This window comes from Oncorhynchus masou, chromosome 12, assembly GCF_036934945.1.
Source record: "Oncorhynchus masou masou isolate Uvic2021 chromosome 12, UVic_Omas_1.1, whole genome shotgun sequence".
NCBI classification, from domain to species: Eukaryota; Metazoa; Chordata; class Actinopteri; order Salmoniformes; family Salmonidae; genus Oncorhynchus; species Oncorhynchus masou.
In genome coordinates, this window is record NC_088223.1 from 62,967,450 (window position 1) to 62,988,701 (window position 21,252).

A 21,252-nucleotide genomic window follows, 5' to 3' on the forward strand; every position below is an offset into this window, starting at 1 on the left:
CTGTGGATATAGATACTTTTGTACCTGTTTCCTCCAGCATCTTCACAAGGTCCTTTGCTGTTGTTCTGAGATTGATTTGCACTTTTCACACCAAAGTACGTTCATCTCTAGGAGACAGAATGTCTCCTTCCTGAGCACTATAACGGCTACGTGGTCCCATGGTGTTTATACTTGCGTACTATTGTTTGTATAGATGAACGTGCTAGCTTCAGGCGTTTGGAAATTGCTCCCAATGATGAACCAGACTTGTGGAGGTCTAGAATTTTTTTTCTGAGGTCTTAACTGATTTCTTTTGATTTTCCCATGATATCAAACAGAGGCACTGAGTTTGAAGGTAGGCCTTGAAATACATCCACAGGTACACCTCCAATTGACTCAAATTATGTCAATTAGCCTATCAGAAGCTTCTAAAGCCACAACATTCTTTTCTGGAATTTTTCAAGCTGTTTAAAGGCACAGTCAACTTAGTGTATGTAAACGTCTGACCCACTGGAGATATGATACTGAGTTATAAGTGAAATAATCTGTCTGTAAACAATTTTTGGAAAAATTACTTGTTCATGGACAAAGTAGATGTCTTAACCGACTTGTCAAAGCTATAGTTTGTTATTAAGAAATGTGTTGAGTGGTTGAAAACTAATGACTCCAACCTAAGTGTATCTAAACTTCCGACTTCAACTGTATCTGATATGGGCAGAAATCTTAAATTCTTGTTAATCTTACTGTCCTGTGCAATTTACAGTGAAAGAATACCATGCAATTGTTTGAGGAGAGTACAAATTATGAACTTTGAAAATGTAATAATAAACCAATTAGGCACAACATTTTGAACATATATGCAATGGTTCATTGGATCAGTCTAAAACGTTACACACACTGCTGCCATCTAGTGGCCAAAACCTAAATGGGGTGGAATAATACATTAGGACCTTTCTCTTGCATCTCAAAGATGATGGTACAAGATATTTAAACAGATCTAATGTGTTATATTCTCCTACATTAATTTCACATTTCCACAAATGTAATGTGTTTCCTTTCAAATGGTATCAAGAATATGCATATCCTTGCTTCGGGTCCTGAGCTGCAGGCAGTTAGATTTGGGTATGTCATTTTAGGTGAACATTGAGGTAAAAGGGTCAGATCCTTTTGAAAAACAACTTCTGAAAGGGACCCAAGACACCAAGTTTATTCATAATCTTAAATATAGTTATTACAATATTTTCTACAGATCACAAGATGCAGAGAACTATACACCCCACCTTTGCTGTCTGGCTTTGCTCATCTGGGGCCCTGTGTTTTGTACAATCGTGACTAAACACAGGGCCCCTGATGAGAATTACACCCACAATTTAAGCAGTTGTCTATGGATGGTGGTGGACCATCTGACATAAGAAAAAAGGTACCATGCGATTAATAAAACTAAAGATTAAAATCCAAGCATGTCACATGATTGGGCAAAACACAGGGCTCTAATCATTCATGACATATATTTGTGGTATTTTCACCCTCCCCCTTTTGACAGTCACATGAACAGTTTATACTGTCCCGTGACCTGCACCGAACAAATAGAGGCGGCAAGGAGACAGCATCATATCTGCAAGCTTCTCAATGTCTATGGGCATATGTAAAATACATATGTAAATTTGAATTACATCTGTTTAGATTTAGGCATTTCTGTTTAATATCTTATGCGCTATTGGATAATCTGTATGTCGCCTATGCTACCTATGGCCAGTAGTTTTCAAATCTACTAAAATCAACTATTAACTAACAAAACACGCATGTGTTAATGCTGTTAAATTTCGTCATCATTTAGCTGTGAACTAATAAGCGGGCAGTCACAGAGACAGAGGCCGACTGAGGAGGTTTTTAACAAGCGGAAGTGCGCGCGCTGATTCTTGCTGACGGAGTTTAGGTGAGTTTCTATTTTCATCTGGCTATACCTACCATACAGCATTATCGCAAAGCAAACAACACAATAAACAAATGTTTTATCATTAGTCAAACTACAAGTTTACGGAATTGCGAGGTTGAATTGTAGAATGTCCTCGCTGAGAACCGCTGTGTATCGCCGTTTCACTTCCCCTTTGTGGATACATGAAATTAAACATCAATTCGATACAATCGCGCAACTCTTAACGTTGCATGACCTTGAAGCATCATGTTTATGTAGAATGTCTGATGCTTTTCTAGTGGCTCATAGTTTTATTTAAAACCCTCCGCTCGCCCCTTCTATTTGAACCTGATTTTCTTTTTTTTTGTAAATATAAAGCCATACTGTGTTTTCAGGAATATGTCCTATTGTCAGCGTTGCTACGAATTTATACAAATAATGACTCCATTTAACAGGGTTACAAAAGGTTCAGGGGACGTCTGAACCATCTAAAAACAAAACGCTTCTGCTGAAAGCCATGTCTAATGAACACACACCCCTCCTCACCCATGGGGTATGTGGTCTGTCAGCAGACAATGCAGTGTGTGGCATAGGGGCGTCAGAGGGCACTGGGGAGGCCAGCACTCCTAATGCTGTACCTCGAAAGCTCAACACCTTCTTTGGGGTGATGGTGCCCACTGTCCTCTCCATGTTTAGCATTGTCCTCTTCCTCAGAACTGGTGAGTGCAGCATCTAGATGTCAGACAACTACAAATATAGGCTGTGACTGTGGAATTTATTTACATAGCGATGTGCAGTGATGCTTGCTGATGGTCAGAAACTGCTGTTGGCTTCAAGTTTTGCTAGATTATTTTTTTAAAGTGTGTGTAACTGTGCATGCATGTGACTGCATTATGTTTTATATATTGTGGTCCTGTAACAAGACTAATACTGTGTAATGATGTCTCCTATAGGGTTTGTGGTTGGTCATGCGGGGCTCTTGCAGGGTCTTGTGATGCTGCTTGTAGCCTACACCATTATCTCCCTCACCATCTTGTCCATCTGTGCTATTTCCACCAACGGTGCTGTGCAGGGAGGTGGGGCCTATTGTATCCTTAACACCGGTTTGTTCTCACCCCCCCAAAACATTTTTTTAGCAAGTGTTTTTTTATTCCTCTTAAGTATTAGTGCAGTTTAAAACAGCTATGCTTTTACTATTCAATCTTGATGCCACAGTCTTTACAGTAATTCTAGCCCTTATCTTTAAGGGACATTTCACCACGATTTGAACATCATTTTCATAATCTCCAACACCAACCCAACATCGTGAAAATGGCGGGATTCTATGTTTTGTCATCAGAAACGGTTATCTTTTTGACTACATCTGGACATGGTAAAGACATGATGGCTACTGCATGTTCAACAGCTAATGGGGATCCTAATAAACTAAATGAAACATCATCTGATGCATCCAGGCCCAGATTACCTAACAGACACGAAGGGGACATGCCCCGAGGCCCCCGACCTCCAGGTGTTTTGTGTTTTCCCCAAAATATATTTTTTTGGGGGGGCCCTGGAGGTAGGTGCCCCAGGCCCCTAAATGCATTAGTCCAGCCCTGTGTGCATCATATGATTTAACCAACTGAGCAGGTTGCTATGCTGACTTTTACCTGCTCATAGTTTTAAAACCACATTCACTCCAGATCAGTGATATTTAACCCCTTGACCTATTGTCTGCCAGTCATGATTAGTCGATCATTGGGCCCAGAGTTTGGAGGAAGCATTGGCCTCATGTTCTTCCTGGCCAAAGTGTGTGCATGTGGAGTGTATGTGCTTGGTCTGGTAGAGGCACTACTTGACATATTTGGTCAGGATCCAGGTTAGTTTTGACATTCTATAATTAACAGCCCAATACTTATAATTCCTAGCATGCATGCCATGTTTTGTGGTACTGCTTAACAAAAATCTACTGAATGTTTCTTAGAAGGTTGGTGCCTCATGCATTCAAAGGAGTCATTCCACCATGTGTCCATCTGACAACTTATCAACTTCTATGTCCCACTCCCACCTCAGCGTCGTCCTCTGCGTTTCGAGTGCTTCCCCAGGGCTACTGGTACACAGTGCTGTACTCTTCCATAGTTCTCCTGCTGGTTCTGATGGTGTGCCTAGTGGGTGCCCACATCTTCGCCCGCACCTCCTTCCTCATCCTGCTGGTGGTGACCATCTCCCTTCTGTCCATTTACATCAGCCCCCTGGCGCTGACCACGCCCCTAAAGTTCCTCATCACCCACCAGGGCCCTGGCAACCAGACCCTCACCTACAATGCCAGCTACACAGGCTTCAACGGCACCACGCTGAAGGACAACCTGGGCTGTGAGTACTGGCTGCCTGGGGTCAAAGGTCAGGGAGGGACGGTGCGATAGTACTTAGGTACACTGTATAGGGAACAGGGTGCTATTTCAGATGCATTCTAGTTATAGTAAGCCTTGATAGGGAAGTTGAACTGGATGTGTAAAAAGTCGTTACTTTTATGGTTTGAGAGAGCTGTTGTAGAAATAGTGTTCTTCCTCTTTCTTATCCTTAGCGGGCTACACTGTGGACTACAGCACTGGTAAAGTCATGTCATTCGCCACCGTGTTCGCTGTCATGTTCACCAGCTGCACCGGAATCATGGCCGGAGCCAACATGTCAGGTACTGTCGACACGCATTAAAACTCATGCCAGCTGGTGGATATTACAACTACAAATAGTTGTCATTAACAACTTTCCATATGCATTTTGAATCAAGGTAATGGAATGGTTTAGTTCCAGGGCAAATCCACGGTAACCAATTACCCTGAGACTCAGATTTTGTTTTACTTTAAAATGTATGCCAAAAAAACCCATTGATTTCAAAGTTTACAACTCTACACACAATGATCATGTTTATATATGTACATCTTCTTATTCATTACTTTATACATACAAATGTAAAGGAGTCATTGTGAATTTGTTAGATATTACTGCATTGTCAAACTACAAGCACAAGCATTTTGCTACATCTGCACAGCTGTACAATTTTCTATGGAAATTGTTAAAAGTAGTCTTGTGTTTTGTTCAACTTGGAAATCAATGTGTTTTTGTTTGGTATACATTTTAAAGTGATAAATCTGAGTCTTAGCATAATTGTGTTGCCATGGAATTGCCCTCCATTACTTCACATCTCATTTAAGCTTCATGTAGACTCAAACTTGACATGTTCCACCATCTTCCCCTCAATCTGTTGACTGTAGGAGAGCTGAAGAATCCCAGTGCTGCCATTCCCAAAGGCACCATTATTGCAGTCCTCTACACCTTCATAGTCTATGTCCTGCTCTTCATCCTGGCCAGCTCCACATGTGAAAGGTCTGAATGGATGGGCTGTTATTGAGGCTTGGAATGGTTGGAACTCTGTCACCTATTTTAATTTTCTCCTAATTGAATACCTGCATATTAATCATACTGAAACAATGTAGTTTAATACAGCCAACTAATGAATGTCTTGTTTAGGACCCTGTTGGCTCAGGATTACGGGTTCTTCCAGCGTATTAACATCTGGCCTCCATTTGTCACCATCGGGATCTATTGTTCTGCCCTGTCAGCAGCCATGTGCTCTCTGATTGGGGCGTCCCGGATCCTCCACGCCCTCGCACTGGACCAACTCTTTGGTAAGATGTTGTAGAACAAGTTTCACATTAAACGACAGGCTATTTCTGCAACAGAGTAAAGGACGTGTTTTTGTTTAATATAAAATAAGGAGCATGCTTTGATGTTGTGTTAACCATAGGTTTTCCATTGGCTCCTGCTGCTATCACATCCAGCTCAGGCAACCCATGGGTGGCAGTGCTCTACACCTGGGGGTTGGCACAGGTGAGGAGAAGCGATGGGTGTATCGTATTTAGCTATGCAGTACTACTTTTAATATTCTACAGGCTCTGAGACTGTGTCTTTGGTGTGACTGTGTAGTGTGTGGTGTTTGCAGGCCAGCTTAATGCCATAGCTGGCCTGGTGACAGTATTCTACCTGCTGGCCTATGCTGCTGTCGACCTGGCCTGTCTGGCTCTGGAGTGGGCATCGGCCCCCAACTTCAGGTAATCAAACAGTAGCATCATGCTGTACAATCTGTTATAAAAAAAGAAGACATTTACCTTATTGTGTGATGCTGTTCTTAGTGAAGTAGTGTTTAACTAGAATACTTTTGACCATTAATGTCCAGTTTTCACCTGTCTTTCACCTGTTTTACCTGTCTCCCTGTCTTCACCAGGCCCACTTTCCAGGTGTTCTCCTGGCACACGTGTCTGCTGGGCATCCTAAGCTGTCTGGTGATGATGTTCGTCATTAACCCGGTCTACTCCTCAGCCAGCATTGTCCTCCTCTTACTGCTGTTGCTTTTCCTGCACTACAGATCACCAACCAGCAGCTGGGGATACATCAGCCAGGCTCTCATCTTTCATCAGGTACCCACACCACACACACAGACTTGTGTCAGTACATACAAACACACACTTACAGTGGGGCAAAAAAGTAAGAAACAGCGTAGAAAAATATTTTGCATCAGAAAATGAAAATCTGTTTTCTAAATTGGACAAGTTCAGGTAGTTCTTCCCCATTGCAAAATATTTTCTCTCATAGGTACACTTCAACTATGACAGACAAAATGAGAAGAAAAAAAAATCCAGAAAATCACATTGTAGGATTTTTTTATGCATTTATTTGCAAATTATGGTGGAAAATAAGTATTTGGTCAATAACAAAAGTTTCTCAATACTTTGTTATATACCCTTTGTTGGCTTCACACACTGTTGCTGGTATTTTGGCCCATTCCTCCATGCAGATCTCCTCCAGAGCAGTGATGTTTTGGGACTGTTGCTGGGCAACACGGACTTTCAACTCCCTCCAAAGATTTTCTATGGGGTTGAGATCTGGAGACTGGCAAGGCCACTCCAGGACCTTGAAATGCTTCTTACGAAACCACTCCTTTGTTGCCCGGGTGGTGTGTTTGGGATCATTGTCATGCTGAAAGACCCAGCCACGTTTCATCTTCACTGCCCTTGCTGATGGAAGGATGTTTTCACTGAAAATCTCACGATACATGGCCCCATTCTTTCCTTTACACGGATCAGTCGTCCTGGTCCCTTTGCAGAAAAACAGCCCCAATGCATTACGTTTCCACCCCCATGCTTCACAGTAGATATGGTGTTCTTTGGATGCAACTCAGCATTCTTTGTCCTCCAAACACGACGAGTTGAGTTTTTACCCAAAAATTATATTTTGTTTTCATCTGACCATATGACATTCTCCCAATCTACTTCTGGATCATCCAATTGCTCTCTTGCAAACTTCAGACGGGCCTGGACATGTACTGGCTTAAGCAGGGGGGACACGTCTGGCACTGCAGGATTTGAGTCCCTGGCGGCGTAGTGTGTTACTGATGGTAGGCTTTGTTACTTTGGTCCCAGCTCTCTGCAGGTCATTCACTAGGTCCCCCCGTGTGGTTCTGGGATTTTTGCTCACCGTTCTTGTGATCATTTTGACCCCACGGGGTGAGATCTTGCTTGGAGCCCCAGATCGAGGGAGATTGTCAGTGGTCTTGTAGGTCTTCCATTTCCTAATAATTGCTCCTACAGTTGATTTCTTCAAACCAAGCTACTTACTTATTGCAGATTCAGTCTTCCCAGCCTGGTGTAGGTCTACAATTTTGTTTCTGGTGTCTTTTGACAGCTCTTTGCTCTTGGCCATAGTGGAGTTTGGAGTGTGACTGTTTGAGGTTGTGGACAGGTGTCTTTTATACTGATAACAAGTTCAAACAGGTGCCATTAATACAGGTAACGAGTGGAGGACAGAGAGGCCTCTTGGAGAAGTTACAGGTCTGTGAAAGACAAATCTTGCTTGTTTGTCAGTGACCAAATACTTATTTTAAATTCATTAAATCCTACAATGTGATTTTCTGGGGGGAAAAAATCTCATTTTGTCTGTCATAGTTGAAGTGTACCTATGATGAAAATTACAGGCCTCATCTTTTTAAGTGGGAGAACTTGCACAATTGGTGGCTGACTAAATACTTTTTTGCCCCACTGTATGGGTCAGTTCCTGGGTCATGTTCAGTAGAGAAAATATTTTGCAATGGGGAAGAACTATCTGAACTTGTCCAATTTAGAAAACAGATTTTCATTTTCTGACGCAAAATGTTTTTCTACGCTGTTTCATACTTAATAGGACCCTGGGGTGTGTCACTGCTGTCATGCTTTGAATCTGGTTTCCACCCATTCCACCTCTCCTGTAGGTGCGTAAGTATCTGCTGATGCTGGATGTGAGGAAGGACCATGTGAAGTTCTGGAGGCCCCAGGTGTTGTTGATGGTGGCCAACCCTCGCTCCTCCTGCCAGCTCATCAACTTTGTCAACCAGTTGAAGAAGGGCGGGCTATTTGTTCTGGGACACGTGAAGCTGGGAGATCTGGGTAATATTATATGGATGGTGACGGGAGTTCTGGTGCCAGCGGAATCGTGATTGACTTACAATAAATGCTTGTCATGTTTATGACCACGTGAAACCTAAAGCTTCTACTATTTGATACAAAAATGAGTAATCTACAGTAAGTGTGATATTCCTAGAAATATGACATTTCTATTCATAGACAATTCATTGAACATTTTATGGAAACTAGTGAGGCTCTTCTTTTGTTTGGGAATCAAGGCAGTCCAGTCACTCGGCCAGCCTCTCATCTGTGTTTCAGACACCCTGCCCTCTGACCCTGTCCAGCAGCAGTATAACTTCTGGCTGAGTCTGGTGGATAAGCTGGGGGTGAAGGCCTTCGTGGATCTGACTCTGTCCCCCTCTGTGAGGCAGGGAACACAGCATCTGCTCCGTATCACCGGCCTGGGTGAGTTACATATCCTCCTGCTTACCATTCTGGTTCGTATTGTTGTCCTGTTGATTTCTCCCTCTTTACACACAACGGTGTCGGGAAGAGTATTGACACAACATATTCATTATAATATTACAACTTTGAAAAATGGAACATAAAACAGTTTTACCCGTCAAGCAATATACTTTTTAGTGCATTTGATTATCCTCCTCCACTCTTATCTCTTCAAGGCGGCATGAAGCCCAACACTCTGGTCTTGGGGTTCTACGACAGTTGCACCCCTGAGGACTACTTCCTCCAAGACCCTGCCTTCTGTGAGTCAAAAGGGTCTGGAGGTGATGATTTTGGGGTGGATCTGCCCTCTCTGCAAGCCCACTTCCCCCCGGTCCGCCATGTGGAGAGCCCACGCTGGCTCACGTCAGAGGAGTATGTGGGAATCATCTCGGATGCCATCAAGATGAGTAAGAACGTGTGTCTTGGACGCTATTTCTTCCAGCTGCAGGGAGAGGGCATGGGGACCAAGATGGACGGGGCCGCGAGGATCATCGACGTGTGGCCCCTCAACCTCCTGCAGCCGAGCAGCACGTCTGCAGCCTCCGTGGACGTGTGCAGTCTCTTCCTGCTGCAGATGGCATGTGTTCTCAACATGGCCAGCAGATGGCGCCATGCCAGAATGAGAATATTCCTGTGTGTGGAGGCAGAGTCCAGCGACCAGGGTTGGGTGGTTAAAGAGGAGACCTACCGGGAGCTGTTGAGGAAGCTGAGGATCAGGGCCTCCATCAAGATAGTGCCCTGGGACTCTGTGGTGCAGCTCTACGGACAGAAACAGACACAGGACCCAGAGCTGGAGGGCCTGACGAAGCCGGCCCAGGCCCTTTCAGAGGACTTCCAGTCTGCAGTCAACAGGATGCTGATGGAGCACAGTGCTGAGGCTGCTGTCCGCTTCCTGTATTTACCACGCCCCCCTGCTCACTCCAGCCAATCACACACATATCTCAGTCAGTTGGAAGCTGTGACTTATGGTTTAGGCCCAACCCTCTTGATTCATGGTCTCACCCCAGTCACGTGCACTGAGCTTTGAGTGTGTCACTGTATTTATGGGATCAAAATGTCATGTAATTAACTTCATCCTGAACATGATAGAAAGGGCAGTCTCAATGTTTATAATATGAGCTACTTTACATAACATACTTTTTAGTTAGAAAATAAACACACAGGCACACTACACAACGGGACCTATAAGTATAGCTCTGTTCCCTGGGCATGTAGTTTCACACCTTGTATTGTAACTCATTGACACATTCACTCATTTCTCAAATGAACACATTCAACACCTAGTCAGTCACAGTGGTACCTACCTACTTTCTGTAATATATTTATTTGTTAACTGTAATTTAATGGAGTACTTGTCTCATGCCTTTGTTGGTTGGGTAATAATATAAATACATGTATGTTGTGCCTGATATAGCAGATGTAGTTTTCATAAAAAACCTCCGCTCTGGAATTGACCGTGTGGCCTGAGAATGACACTGATTCAGTGTGAGTGAATGTTACATGTCAGTAGATCAAATGGTCTGTTCTGCAGCACAGGACCAAAGAAGAATCATATGATAGGTTGAATGGTGATGGAGGGAAAATGGATTCTGAAATACAGAAAGGGCAACATATGCTAACTAGCTATGGAAATTAGAATGTTGTGTTCCTTGTTATTTGATGCTGGTACAATCACTTTCCATTGAGCCCTTTCCCCAGTATATTTCTCTTCAGATTGTGACCCAGTTTGGGAGAGCTCACGAGTGTCTTTGGACCAAATGATCTCTTGGGATTTTGGGTCACTCACCAATTGGTCGTGCTTGACATGCTGCTTCTTCGGACTACTATGTGGTCCATGAAGGAACATGAATTCAAACTTCCTGAAACCGCTATGAACTACATTAGTGCCTAATGCTTGACAATATTGTCATAATACACAAGCATTAAGCCACTGGCAGGCAGACTAAATATGGATTGCTGATGTATTTAGTCTAATTTATAATACATCACCCTTATACCAAATCCTAAGGATCATGCCATTCATTTGTTACTTGGAAAAATTAATTCTATTTTTATGCTGTCTTGCTATGCTTTTCTTATGTACAGATTTGGAAACAATGTTACTGCAAGGAGTTTGGTATCTATGAAAACATTTTACTAATTTAGAGGCATGTAGTTGGCGCTATATGAAAGCTTACACATTTCACAACTTGTGGTGGGATGTTTGTGCTTGATTGGAAATAGTTTCCTCTTTACAGTCCTACGAAGTTACTGTATATTTCTGACTCTACTCAGAATCCATGTACTGTTCTCAGGTTGTGCCACACAGACTGTTCTCTAGAGTCTGTGGACTGACCAGTGAGTGCCAGACAGACTGTTCTCTAGAGTCTGTGGACTGATCAGTGAGTGCCACACAGACTGTTCTCTAGAGTCTGTGGACTGACCAGTGAGTGCCAGACAGACTGTTCTCTAGAGTCTGTGGACTGACCAGTGAGTGCCAGACAGACTGTTCTCTAGAGTCTGTGGACTGACCAGTGAGTGCCAGACAGACTGTTCTCTAGAGTCTGTGGACTGACCAGTGAGTGCCAGACAGGCTGCTTGTGAGTTAATAAGGACTCTGTCCAAGCAAATGACGCAATAGAAAATGTCAAAAACCAAAATAATTACATTAAACATGTGTTTTTTAACATATTGTTTCCTTTACACATATGTTACTCAGTAACAACAATTTGACAGTCATTTGTGAATGGGTTGGCAATAAAATAAACAAAAGTCATTGTCTTTATTTATTTCTAAGAAAATCGAGATCACAAAAATGTGACGGTTGATACCAAAAATTGTACTCTGTTAAAAGTCCAAATCAACCAGAACATGCATATGTTCAAGCATTCAGTTATGTTGTAGTCTATATCCCTAATAAGTATATAGCTAATATATGTACTATAGAAGCCTGTTTGAGAGTCTCCCACAGATCATACTCTGCTGCACTCAGGCTATATATAGTTCATGATGGATTTGGGGTAAGCTTGATTACATCAACATTACACAATCTCTTTCCTATTACCAATACCTTTCAATGGCAGTCAATGCAAAAACAGTAACATTGATCAATTAGTTCTCTACATATGAAGTAAAACTCGTTTCAATTTCCAATATGACCTCTTTAAAGCACCACCAACGTTTCAGTAGCAACCTCCTTTGCACTCCTTAGTCCTCTTTGCTTGCAGAAAGTTCTGTCATTTCATCAATTTTTAATCACACAGAATTACATATACACAGAATGAATCATACATTGATTACAATTTATGTCATAAAGAAATCATCCCTAGTGGACGGAACAGATATGACAGCTGGTTCCACAAAGGAAAAGGGGTGGGGTTTCAGTGAAAGAGCGGGAAGACTGAGGAACAGAGGGAGAAGCCATGCTATCCTAAATACAGAATCTTATGCATTCTAAATTACCGCCCATTTGAAAAAATGAGAATGCAATAAATATTTACTCTGAGCTATTTATGGGGGTCATAAACCTCCCCATCAGTCCAACGTCCTGACACTTATTTGCATAAGTATTCAGACCCTTTGTAGTGAGACTCGAAGAGCCAATCACAACAGCTAGCACATTCTCTCGCAGCCTGCCAGAATTCATCTTTGATATGTCAATGTCATATTTGATTGTCATTTATTTTTGTTGAATTTGGCGCATGTGACATACAGTTTGATTATCAGAAGGTGATGTCAGAAGGTGAATTCACTAATTTGTAAGTCGCTCTGGATAAGAGCGTCTGCTAAATGACTTAAATGTAAATGTAAATGTAAATTTTCTTCTCCATGCTCTGTGCAAATTTCTCTGCTTCACACAGTAGGATGAAAGGCGTAGCCAATCAGGGAAGAAAATGGACAGAGCAATGTTCTGTGCGATGGCAAAGAGAGACCGAGATATTTGCAATCACATAAAATAGTCTAATAGTATATTCTGTATGGCTCATTTTTGGCTAAGGTAAGAAAAACGTTATAGAGTAGTTTGTTTTGAATATTTGAGTGGATAAGAGGAGTTCCTACTTGAAGAGCGTGAGAGACACAGCCGCTGGTGTAGCTGGAGTGACCCACTGTGTTCAGAGCTTCACGGGCAAAAGCACTGGCACTCTTCAACAACAGGTTGGGGGGCAAGTTGTGGGTCATGTTAGTGGACACCATAAAGGGAGCCACACACTAAAGGAGAGGAAATTAAGAAAGCACAAGCGATTGGAAGAAACACAAAGATGCAAGGAAGGATACTGTAACAGGAGTGCATGTGATACAAAATTCTTAAAGTATTTTACCTGAACTGTTATTCCCTGTGACTTGTACTCTGAATTCAGAGATCTGGAAAAATATGTCACAAAAATCTGCTAAGAAAAGAATGGATAACATTGATTCTCTGTAGCTGTTATAGAGCATGTCACTAACAACACCAGGATAGTGGGTTTGATTCCCGGACCATCTGTATGCAAAATGTATGCATGCATGACTGTAAGTCGCTTTGGACAAAAGCATCTGCTGAATGGCATATACAGTTGAAGTTGGAAGTTTATATACATCTTAGCCAAATACATTTAAACTCAGTTTCACAATTCCTGAATTTAATCCTAGTAAACATTCCCTGTCTTAGATTAGTTAGGATCACCACTTTATTTTAAGAATGTGAAATGTCAGAATAATAGTAGAGATTTATTTATTTCAGATTTTATTTCTTTCATCACATTCCCAGTGGGTCAGAAGTTTACATGCACTCAATTAGTATTTGGTAGCATTGTTTAATTGGGTCAAAGTTTCAGGTAGCCTTCCACAACCTTTCCACAATAAGTTGGGTGAATTTTGGCCCATTCCTCCTGACAGAGCTGGTGTAACTGAATCAGGTTTGTAGGCATCCTTGCTAGCACATGCTTTTTCAGTTCTGCCCCAAAAAATTATATAGGATGAGGTCAGGGCTTTGTGATGGCCACTTCAATACCTTGACTTTGTTGCCCTTAAAGCCATTTTGCCACAACTTTGAAGTATGCTTGGGGTCATTGTCCATTTGGAAGACCCATTTGCGACCAAGCTTTAACTTCCTGACTTCCTGTCTTGAGATGTTGCTTCAATATATCCACATAATTAATCTCCTCATGATGCCATATATTTTGTGAAGTGCACCAGTCCCACCTGCAGCAAAACACCCCCACAACATGATGCTGCCACCACCATGCTTCATGGTTGGGATGGTGTTCTTCGGCTTGCAAGCATCCCTCCCTTTTTCTCCAAACATAACAATGGTCATTATGGCCAAACAGTTCTATTTTTGTTTCATCAGACCAGAGGACCTTTCTCCAAAAAGTACGATCTTTGTCCCCATGTGCAGTTGCAAACTGTAGTCTGGCTTTTTTATGGCGGTTTTGGAGCAGTGGCTTCTTCCTTGCTGAGCGGCCTTTCAGATTATGTTGATATAGGACTGTGGATATAGATACTTTTGTACCTGTTTCCTCCAGCATCTTCACAAGGTGCTTTGCTGTTGACCTTGAATTGATTTGCACTGTTCTCACCAAAGTACGTTAATCTCTAGGAGACAGAACGCATCTTCTTCCTGAGCGATATGACGGCTGCGTGGTCCCATGGTGTTTATACTCGTGTACTATTGTTTGTACAGATGAACGTGGTATCTTCAGGTGTTTGGAAATTGCTCCCAATGATGAACCAGACTTGTGGGGGTTTACAATTTTTTTATGATGTCTTGGCTGATTTCTTTTGATTTTCCCATGATGTCAAGCAAAGAGGCACTGAGTTTGAAGGAAATATATCCACAGGTACACCTCCAATTGACTCAAATTATGTTAATTAGCCTATCAGAAGCTTCTAAAGCCGTGACATTGTTTTCTGGAATTTTCCAAGCTGTTTAAAGGCACAGTCAACTTAGTGTATGTAAATGTCTGACCCGCTGGAATTGTGATACAGTGAATTATAAGTGAAATAATCTGTCTGTAAAAAATTGTTGGAAAATTTACTTGTCCTGCACAAAGTTGATGTCCTAACCGACTTACCAAAATTATAGTTTGTTTAACAGGAAATTTGTGGAGTGGTTGAAAAACAAGTTTTAATGACTCCAACCCAAGTGTATGTAAACTTCCGACTTCAACTGTATACATAGACCATTAATGTGAGTGGGGGTGTGTGTGAATCCTACCTGCTCAGGGTTGGGAATGTCCAGGAAATGTACCAACTTGTCAGAATAGTTCATGCCTACATTGTTAACTGTAAATGAGGAGTGTCAGAATATATTTCTATGTAATTTAGTATTACATTTCACTACTAACATCCATTGAAAGAGAGAAAAGCTACAGTGCCTTGAGAAAGTATTCACACCCCTTGATTTTTCCTTTTTGTTGTTGTGTTACAGCCTGAATTTAAAATGGATTAAATTGAGATGTGTTGTCACTGGCCTACACACAACACTTTATAACGTCAAAGTGGAATTATATTTTTAGAAATGTTTACAAATTCATTAAAAATGAAAATTTGAAATGTCTCAAGTCAATAAGTATTCAACCCCTTTGTAATGACAAGCCTAAATAAGTTCAGGAGTAAGAATGTGCTTAACAAGTCATAATAAGTTGCACGGGCTCTGTGTGAAATAATAGTGTTTAACATGATTTTGAATGACTACCTCATCCCTATACCCCACAAATACAATTATCTGTAAGGTCCCTCAGTTGAGCAGTGAATTTAGAACAACAGATTCAACCACAAAGACCAGGGAGGTTTTCATAATGACTCACCAAGAAGGGCACCTATTGGTAAATGAGTGAACATTTTTAAAAAGCAGACATTGAATATCCCCTAGAGGATGGTGAAGTTTTAATTACACTTTAGATGGTGTATCAATACACCCAGTCACTACAAAGATACAGGCGTCCTTCATAACTCAGTTGCTGGAGACAAACGAAACAGCTCAGAGATTTCACTATGAGGCCAATGGTGACTTTAAAACAAGTTACAGAGTTTAAGGAGCTGTGATAGGAGAAAACTGAGGATGGATCAACAACATTGTACTTTTTACACAATACTAACCTAAATGAGAGTGAAAAGAAGGAAGCCTGTACAGAATAAAAATATTACAAAGCATGCATCCTGTTTGCAATAAGGCACTAAAGTAAAACTGCAAAACCAGTGGCAAAGAAATTAACTTTTTGTCCTGAAAACAAAGTGTTTTTTGGGGTAAATCCAACATAACACATCACTCAGTACCACTATTCATATTTTCAAGCATCGTGGTGGCTGCATCATGTTATGGGTATGCTTATCATTGGCAAAGACTAGGGAGTTTTTTTATGGGAAACAAATAAACAGAATAGAGCTAAGCACAGGCAAAATCCTAGAGGAAAACCTGGTTCAGTCTGCTTTCCAACAGACACTGGAAGACAAATTCACCTTTCAACAGGACAATAACCTCAAACACAAGGACAAATATACACTGGAGTTGTTTACCAAGACGACATTGAATACTCCTGAGTGGCCTAGTTACGGTTTTGACTTAAATCAGCTTGAAAATCTATGGCAAGACTTGAAAATGGCTGTCTAGCAATAATCAACAATCAACTTGACAGAGCTTGAAGAATTTAAAAAATAATAATGTGCAAATATTTTACAATCCAGGTGTGCAAAGCTCTTAGAGACTTTACCCAGAAAAACTAACTGTTATAATCACTGCCAATGGTGATTCTAACATGTATTGACTCAGGGGTGTGAATACTCATGTAAATGAGATATTTCTGTATTTTATTTTCAATACATTTGCAAACATGTCTAAAAACATGTTTTCACTTTGTCATAATGGGGTATTGTGTTTTTTTTTTCAAATCAATTTTGAATTCAGGCTGTAACACAACATAATGTGGGGGTATGAATACTTTCTGAAGGCACTGTATGTTGACGGTAATAAGAGCACATTCTACATTTAATTGCAGACTAGCTTTAGTTCCTTTCTCATTTCCTGATTGTCGTCCCCTTTTGACTCCTTGTTCTCTTCCTCCTATATAACATTGCCATAGGTTCCCTACCCAGGATGCCTATGTCCAGGTCCCGTAGTGCCTCAGCTATAGCAGGGTAGATGTCATGGCCCTTTGTGAAGTCTGTCTGGATGATCTGGGTCTGGCGTCCATGTTGGCTCTCTGGAACAAACATATTGACGTACAATTTCATATAAAGGGACAATTACATTTGCATATTGATCTTTTGTACCTCAACTCTTCATTTAGTTATGTTTTTCCATCTCAGCCCTTCACAAGTTTATCTTTTGACCGGCTGACCAGTACAATGTCCAGACCTCTTCTGGCCAACTGTAGTGTCCAGGAAGAAAGGCAACTGTTAAGTGAGAAAACACTCATTTTACAAAGCACTTGAATTACATGCTTATGCATTCTTCTATCTTGTCTGTACACAGGCGAGAATCAGTAAAGACTCACCTCATTTGCGTAAGCTTTGCCAATCCCTTCGGTAGCCCCTGTGACAACTGTAGAAAGGAGATCATGGTCAGAATGAGTTAGTCCGCAGACTTCCATAATGACATATTACTACTATTGTTGTGTCTCCTCATCCTCTGCAGTGAGAGGTCTCTGAGAGAGGTCAGGTCGGACACTGGGTATGACTGCAGGATGGAGGAACATTCCTTTCTTTCACAATGCTGGCAGGAATGCTGCTATCCTGGTCTGCTCGGTGGAAGCATACTATCGTTTGTCATCAGATACTTATAAAATTGTTTTATAGTGGCCTTTGTCAAGCAATGGCAACAACTTTTCTCCAACTGCTGCCATAAATGTAAAAAGATGTGCTGCAATAACCAACAGGAAAGTTAAGTTTCCAAATGAGACTGAAGTGGACCAGTGCCCACACAAATCCTGTTCCACCTAACAGCAGATATCATCTTGTGCACAGGGCAAAATAGTGAGCTGTAAAGTGGAATATGACCTGCCTCTCTCAGTCTTCCATTGAACAGGGCTAGGGTAAGGTGCACAGGGGAAACATGATACATTCAGGGTGGGTTGCACCAACATGGTTTAAATTAATCTAGGTTTTGTTTTTTTGTATTATTTATTATTGTAATTACTTAAAGTTAATGACCCATTTATTATTTGTCCGCTAGCCACCTGATCATGGCACGTCAAAGAAGTTCAAATTTCTCCGCTTATGAAAAAAAAAAACTATTTTCGGACCTGATGGAGGAATTTAATAACGTACTGGAGGATATAAAGACAGACAACACCACTGTCAAAAAGAAGGAAGACGCCTGGGCCATTTTATGCGACAAATGTAATGGATCGGCACGGATTAAAGAGAAGAGGGACCCAAATTGGATGAAATAGCTGGAAAACATTGAAAGGCGAAAGCCAAAAAGGATGCGGCAGAGGAGAGGCGGGGGCTATTTCAGACCGGAGGGGGGCCTCCGTCCAATGGAATTGATCCTCTCTCCCAGAAGATATGCGAGATGATTCCTCAGCAGTTTGACCCTCTCCATAACCCCTATGATGACGACGGACAACTTGACCCACCAATATTTAGTAAGCATAAATAACTGTTAAATATCAATGCCTATAATGCATGTTAAAACTAACGTTAACACTACTTCACTACAATGTTACCGTTGTCAGGCCCGTTACAGCATGTTGCATAACATCATCATTCGTACCAAGGCAATATCATAAACCCCAATTCAATTGTTGTACAAAATGGGCACGTAAATAGCCTACTAATGAGTTAATTATCAGAAAACTCAACAGGTCTCTAATTATTCTCTGAGGAACTCGTTTTGGTCTCTCCGCAGTAGATATGCTGTCATTTAATCAGTTAAACCACCTCAAGTGGCAGTTTAGAATTAATCTCCAATCTAAATGTATATAATTTTTAAAATTAATTTAGCAACAGGCTTACAATTCATCTAGGTTTAAAGTGAAAACTAAACGTAGATTAGAGGAATGATGTAATTTAACTAGGATTCAATTAAAACTAGGTTTAACATTTGGTGCAACAAGATTAATAGATACACCTTGATTTAACCCAGTTTAAGAGTTACTCCATGTTGGTTTAACCCGCCCTCAGTCTACTGTAGTAATGTGTTTTTATCTTGTAGAGAATGTCTAAAGAATAATGTAAAATAGCCATCACTATGACTAAAAAGAGAATGCCTTTATTTTCATAAATAAACAAATATCAGTCTACTGTAAAAAAAAGCTTCCTTTTCATAACATGTAGCCTGGCTTACCTGCCCATTGTCCATATGCCTTTAAATCAGTTTGCCAAACTTTTGACAGCACATACACTCTGAATCCACACCAGCAAATCCAGGGCCATTTGAGCATGTAATACAGCACTGTGAAGCCATCTATGAACACCAGTCCCCTCACAAGCATCGAGTCTGATACAGTATCCATGTCTGGGCAAATTTCACTCACACTTCAGCAGACAGTTCTTCAAAAATATGAACTTTGGCTGGTTTTATAGTAGAAATGAACATGCTTACTTAGACATACAACGTGCAACGCTCCGCCCAAGAATCTTGATCTAATCGGCGCATTGGTCAGGAATATTTCCTGGTGCGTCATCTCAGCAAATCAATAGGCAAAAGCAGTATGACGCTTTTCCGCACCGTAATCATCGTCCTCCACAAGAGCAATACCAAAGAGGAAAATGCGAAGCGAGAGGTTTTACTCGGGCCAAAAATGCCCAATAAATTTCTATGGGCTTATTTTGGACCTGGGTTTGTCGCCTGCCTTCCAGCATTTGGGACAATGACTCCCATTGTTAGGGCGGATACATGGTCATATTGCCATTATATATAGAGCTCTGGCTATACAAATACTACAGTTTATAGCTTCCTGTGAAAATCAGTGTAACTGCAAAAATATACTTAAGTATCAAAAGTAAAAGTAGAAATCATTTCAAATGTCTTATTTTAAGTAAACCAAAAGGCACGATTTTCTTATTTTTTAAAACTTTATAGATAGCCAGGGGCACACTCCAACAATCAGACATAGTTGACGAGTGAAGCATTGTGTTTAGTGAGTCCGCCAGATCAGAGCCAGTAGGGATGACCAGGGATGTTATTTTGATAAATGCATGAATTGGACCATTTTCCTGTCCTGCATTCAACATGTAAGGAGTAGGCTACTTTTAGTTATCAGGGAAAATGGATGGAGTAAAAAGCACATTATTTTCTTTATGAATGCAGTCAGGGTTGAGTAGGTTACTTTCTAAATGTAATCTGTTACGTTACAAGTTACCTGTCCAAAATTGTAATCATTAACGTAATTTTTGGATGACCCCAAACTCAGCAAAGTAATCTTATTACATTCCATTACTTTTAGATTAATTTCCTCTTAAGCGGCATTAGAAGAAGACAAAAATGTATGTTACAAATTTAAATACATCTTTTGCAGGATAAATCAATGTTAAAGTTTATATAGCTGGCCATATATGGATGTTAAAATGTACTTTATGGGTTGGTTATGTGGCTTCTTCTAACCCATCACTTTCTACTGCATATAATAATATGATTAAATTCTATCTTTACATTAAAACCAAAGTCTATCAGAATTCCAGTCATTCCAATAAATGTTATACCCCTTGACCTTCAAGAATAGGACTTGGAAATACAGAAGTATAGATTAGCCAAATTGTTTTACCTGAGCATGACCCCAAAACTAAGGACTTATTAGCTAGCCCTAATCTGTTGTTTATGATTTTGTTGTCATGGAGGACTGATTGGGCTCATTGATTCGAGTTGAAAAATAAGTGCTGTGGGTGTGCAAAGCTTTCATCAAGGCAAAGGGTGGCTACTTTGAAGAATCTAAAATATATTTTTATTTGTTTAACACTTTTTTTGATTACTACATGATTCCATATGTGTTATTTCATAGTTTTGATGTCTTCACTATTATTCTACAATGTAGAAAATAGTACAAATAAAGAAAAACCCTTGAATGAGTAGGTGTTCTAAAACTTTTGACTGGTAGTGTATATATAATTTATAAGTCCAAAAATAGATGTAGCAACTACAGATTGCCAATTAAAGTCTATAAAAAGTGCGCAAGTTTGAGAATATGTCTATTAAGCCTAGTTTGCGACTCTACGTCTTACAGGAACGCGCTCACCGGCGAGGCACACGCACTGTCGTGGATGCGAGGTCCGATCACTTCTTCCAATGTAATGAAACAGCATATCGCCATAGACTACACCACTGCTGTCGACCTTACCTCCAAGCGTTTATTCAAATTGTATAATCTGTGGATGCCGACAGTAGTCGCACCATTGGAAGATTTAGCTTGGACTGTAGCCTACAAAAGTCTAGTCCAATTTGTAAGTCGCTCTGGATAAGAGCGTCTGCTAAATGACTTAAATGTAATGTAAATGTATTCCTGCTCTTTTCCGCGATCCATCAAACTCATTTGGTGTGTCATC

General features: G+C 40.8%; 2 protein-coding genes across 4 annotated transcripts; one reads left to right on the forward strand and one right to left on the reverse strand.

Moving 5' to 3' along the window:
- The first annotated feature begins 1,573 nt into the window (after positions 1-1,573).
- Positions 1,574-11,566, forward strand: LOC135550623 (solute carrier family 12 member 9-like). Of its 3 annotated transcripts, XM_064981610.1 has the most exons (14): positions 1,574-1,915; positions 2,350-2,613; positions 2,848-2,982; positions 3,615-3,752; positions 3,947-4,246; positions 4,458-4,565; positions 5,146-5,257; positions 5,402-5,559; positions 5,679-5,761; positions 5,858-5,982; positions 6,156-6,348; positions 8,175-8,349; positions 8,626-8,772; positions 8,988-11,566. In XM_064981610.1, exons 2-14 carry the CDS (start codon positions 2,412-2,414, stop codon positions 9,836-9,838), a joined length of 2,727 nt encoding a protein of 908 aa, XP_064837682.1. In that variant the 5' UTR covers positions 1,574-1,915; positions 2,350-2,411; the 3' UTR covers positions 9,839-11,566. The 3 variants fall into 3 exon arrangements, with proteins under 3 accessions (XP_064837682.1, XP_064837684.1, XP_064837683.1); XM_064981612.1 differs by lacking the exon at positions 2,350-2,613; XM_064981611.1 differs by lacking the exon at positions 1,574-1,915 and having other exon boundaries at positions 1,922-2,613.
- On the reverse strand, positions 11,489-19,336 carry LOC135549379 (very-long-chain 3-oxoacyl-CoA reductase-B-like). Its single transcript, XM_064979365.1, has 8 exons — positions 19,058-19,336; positions 17,265-17,311; positions 17,085-17,138; positions 16,860-17,004; positions 14,987-15,054; positions 13,110-13,178; positions 12,850-12,999; positions 11,489-12,700 (listed from the first exon to the last, which is right to left on the reverse strand). Exons 1-8 carry the CDS (start codon positions 19,224-19,226, stop codon positions 12,542-12,544), a joined length of 861 nt encoding a protein of 286 aa, XP_064835437.1. The 5' UTR covers positions 19,227-19,336; the 3' UTR covers positions 11,489-12,541.
- Between the last annotated feature and the right edge of the window lie 1,916 nt (positions 19,337-21,252).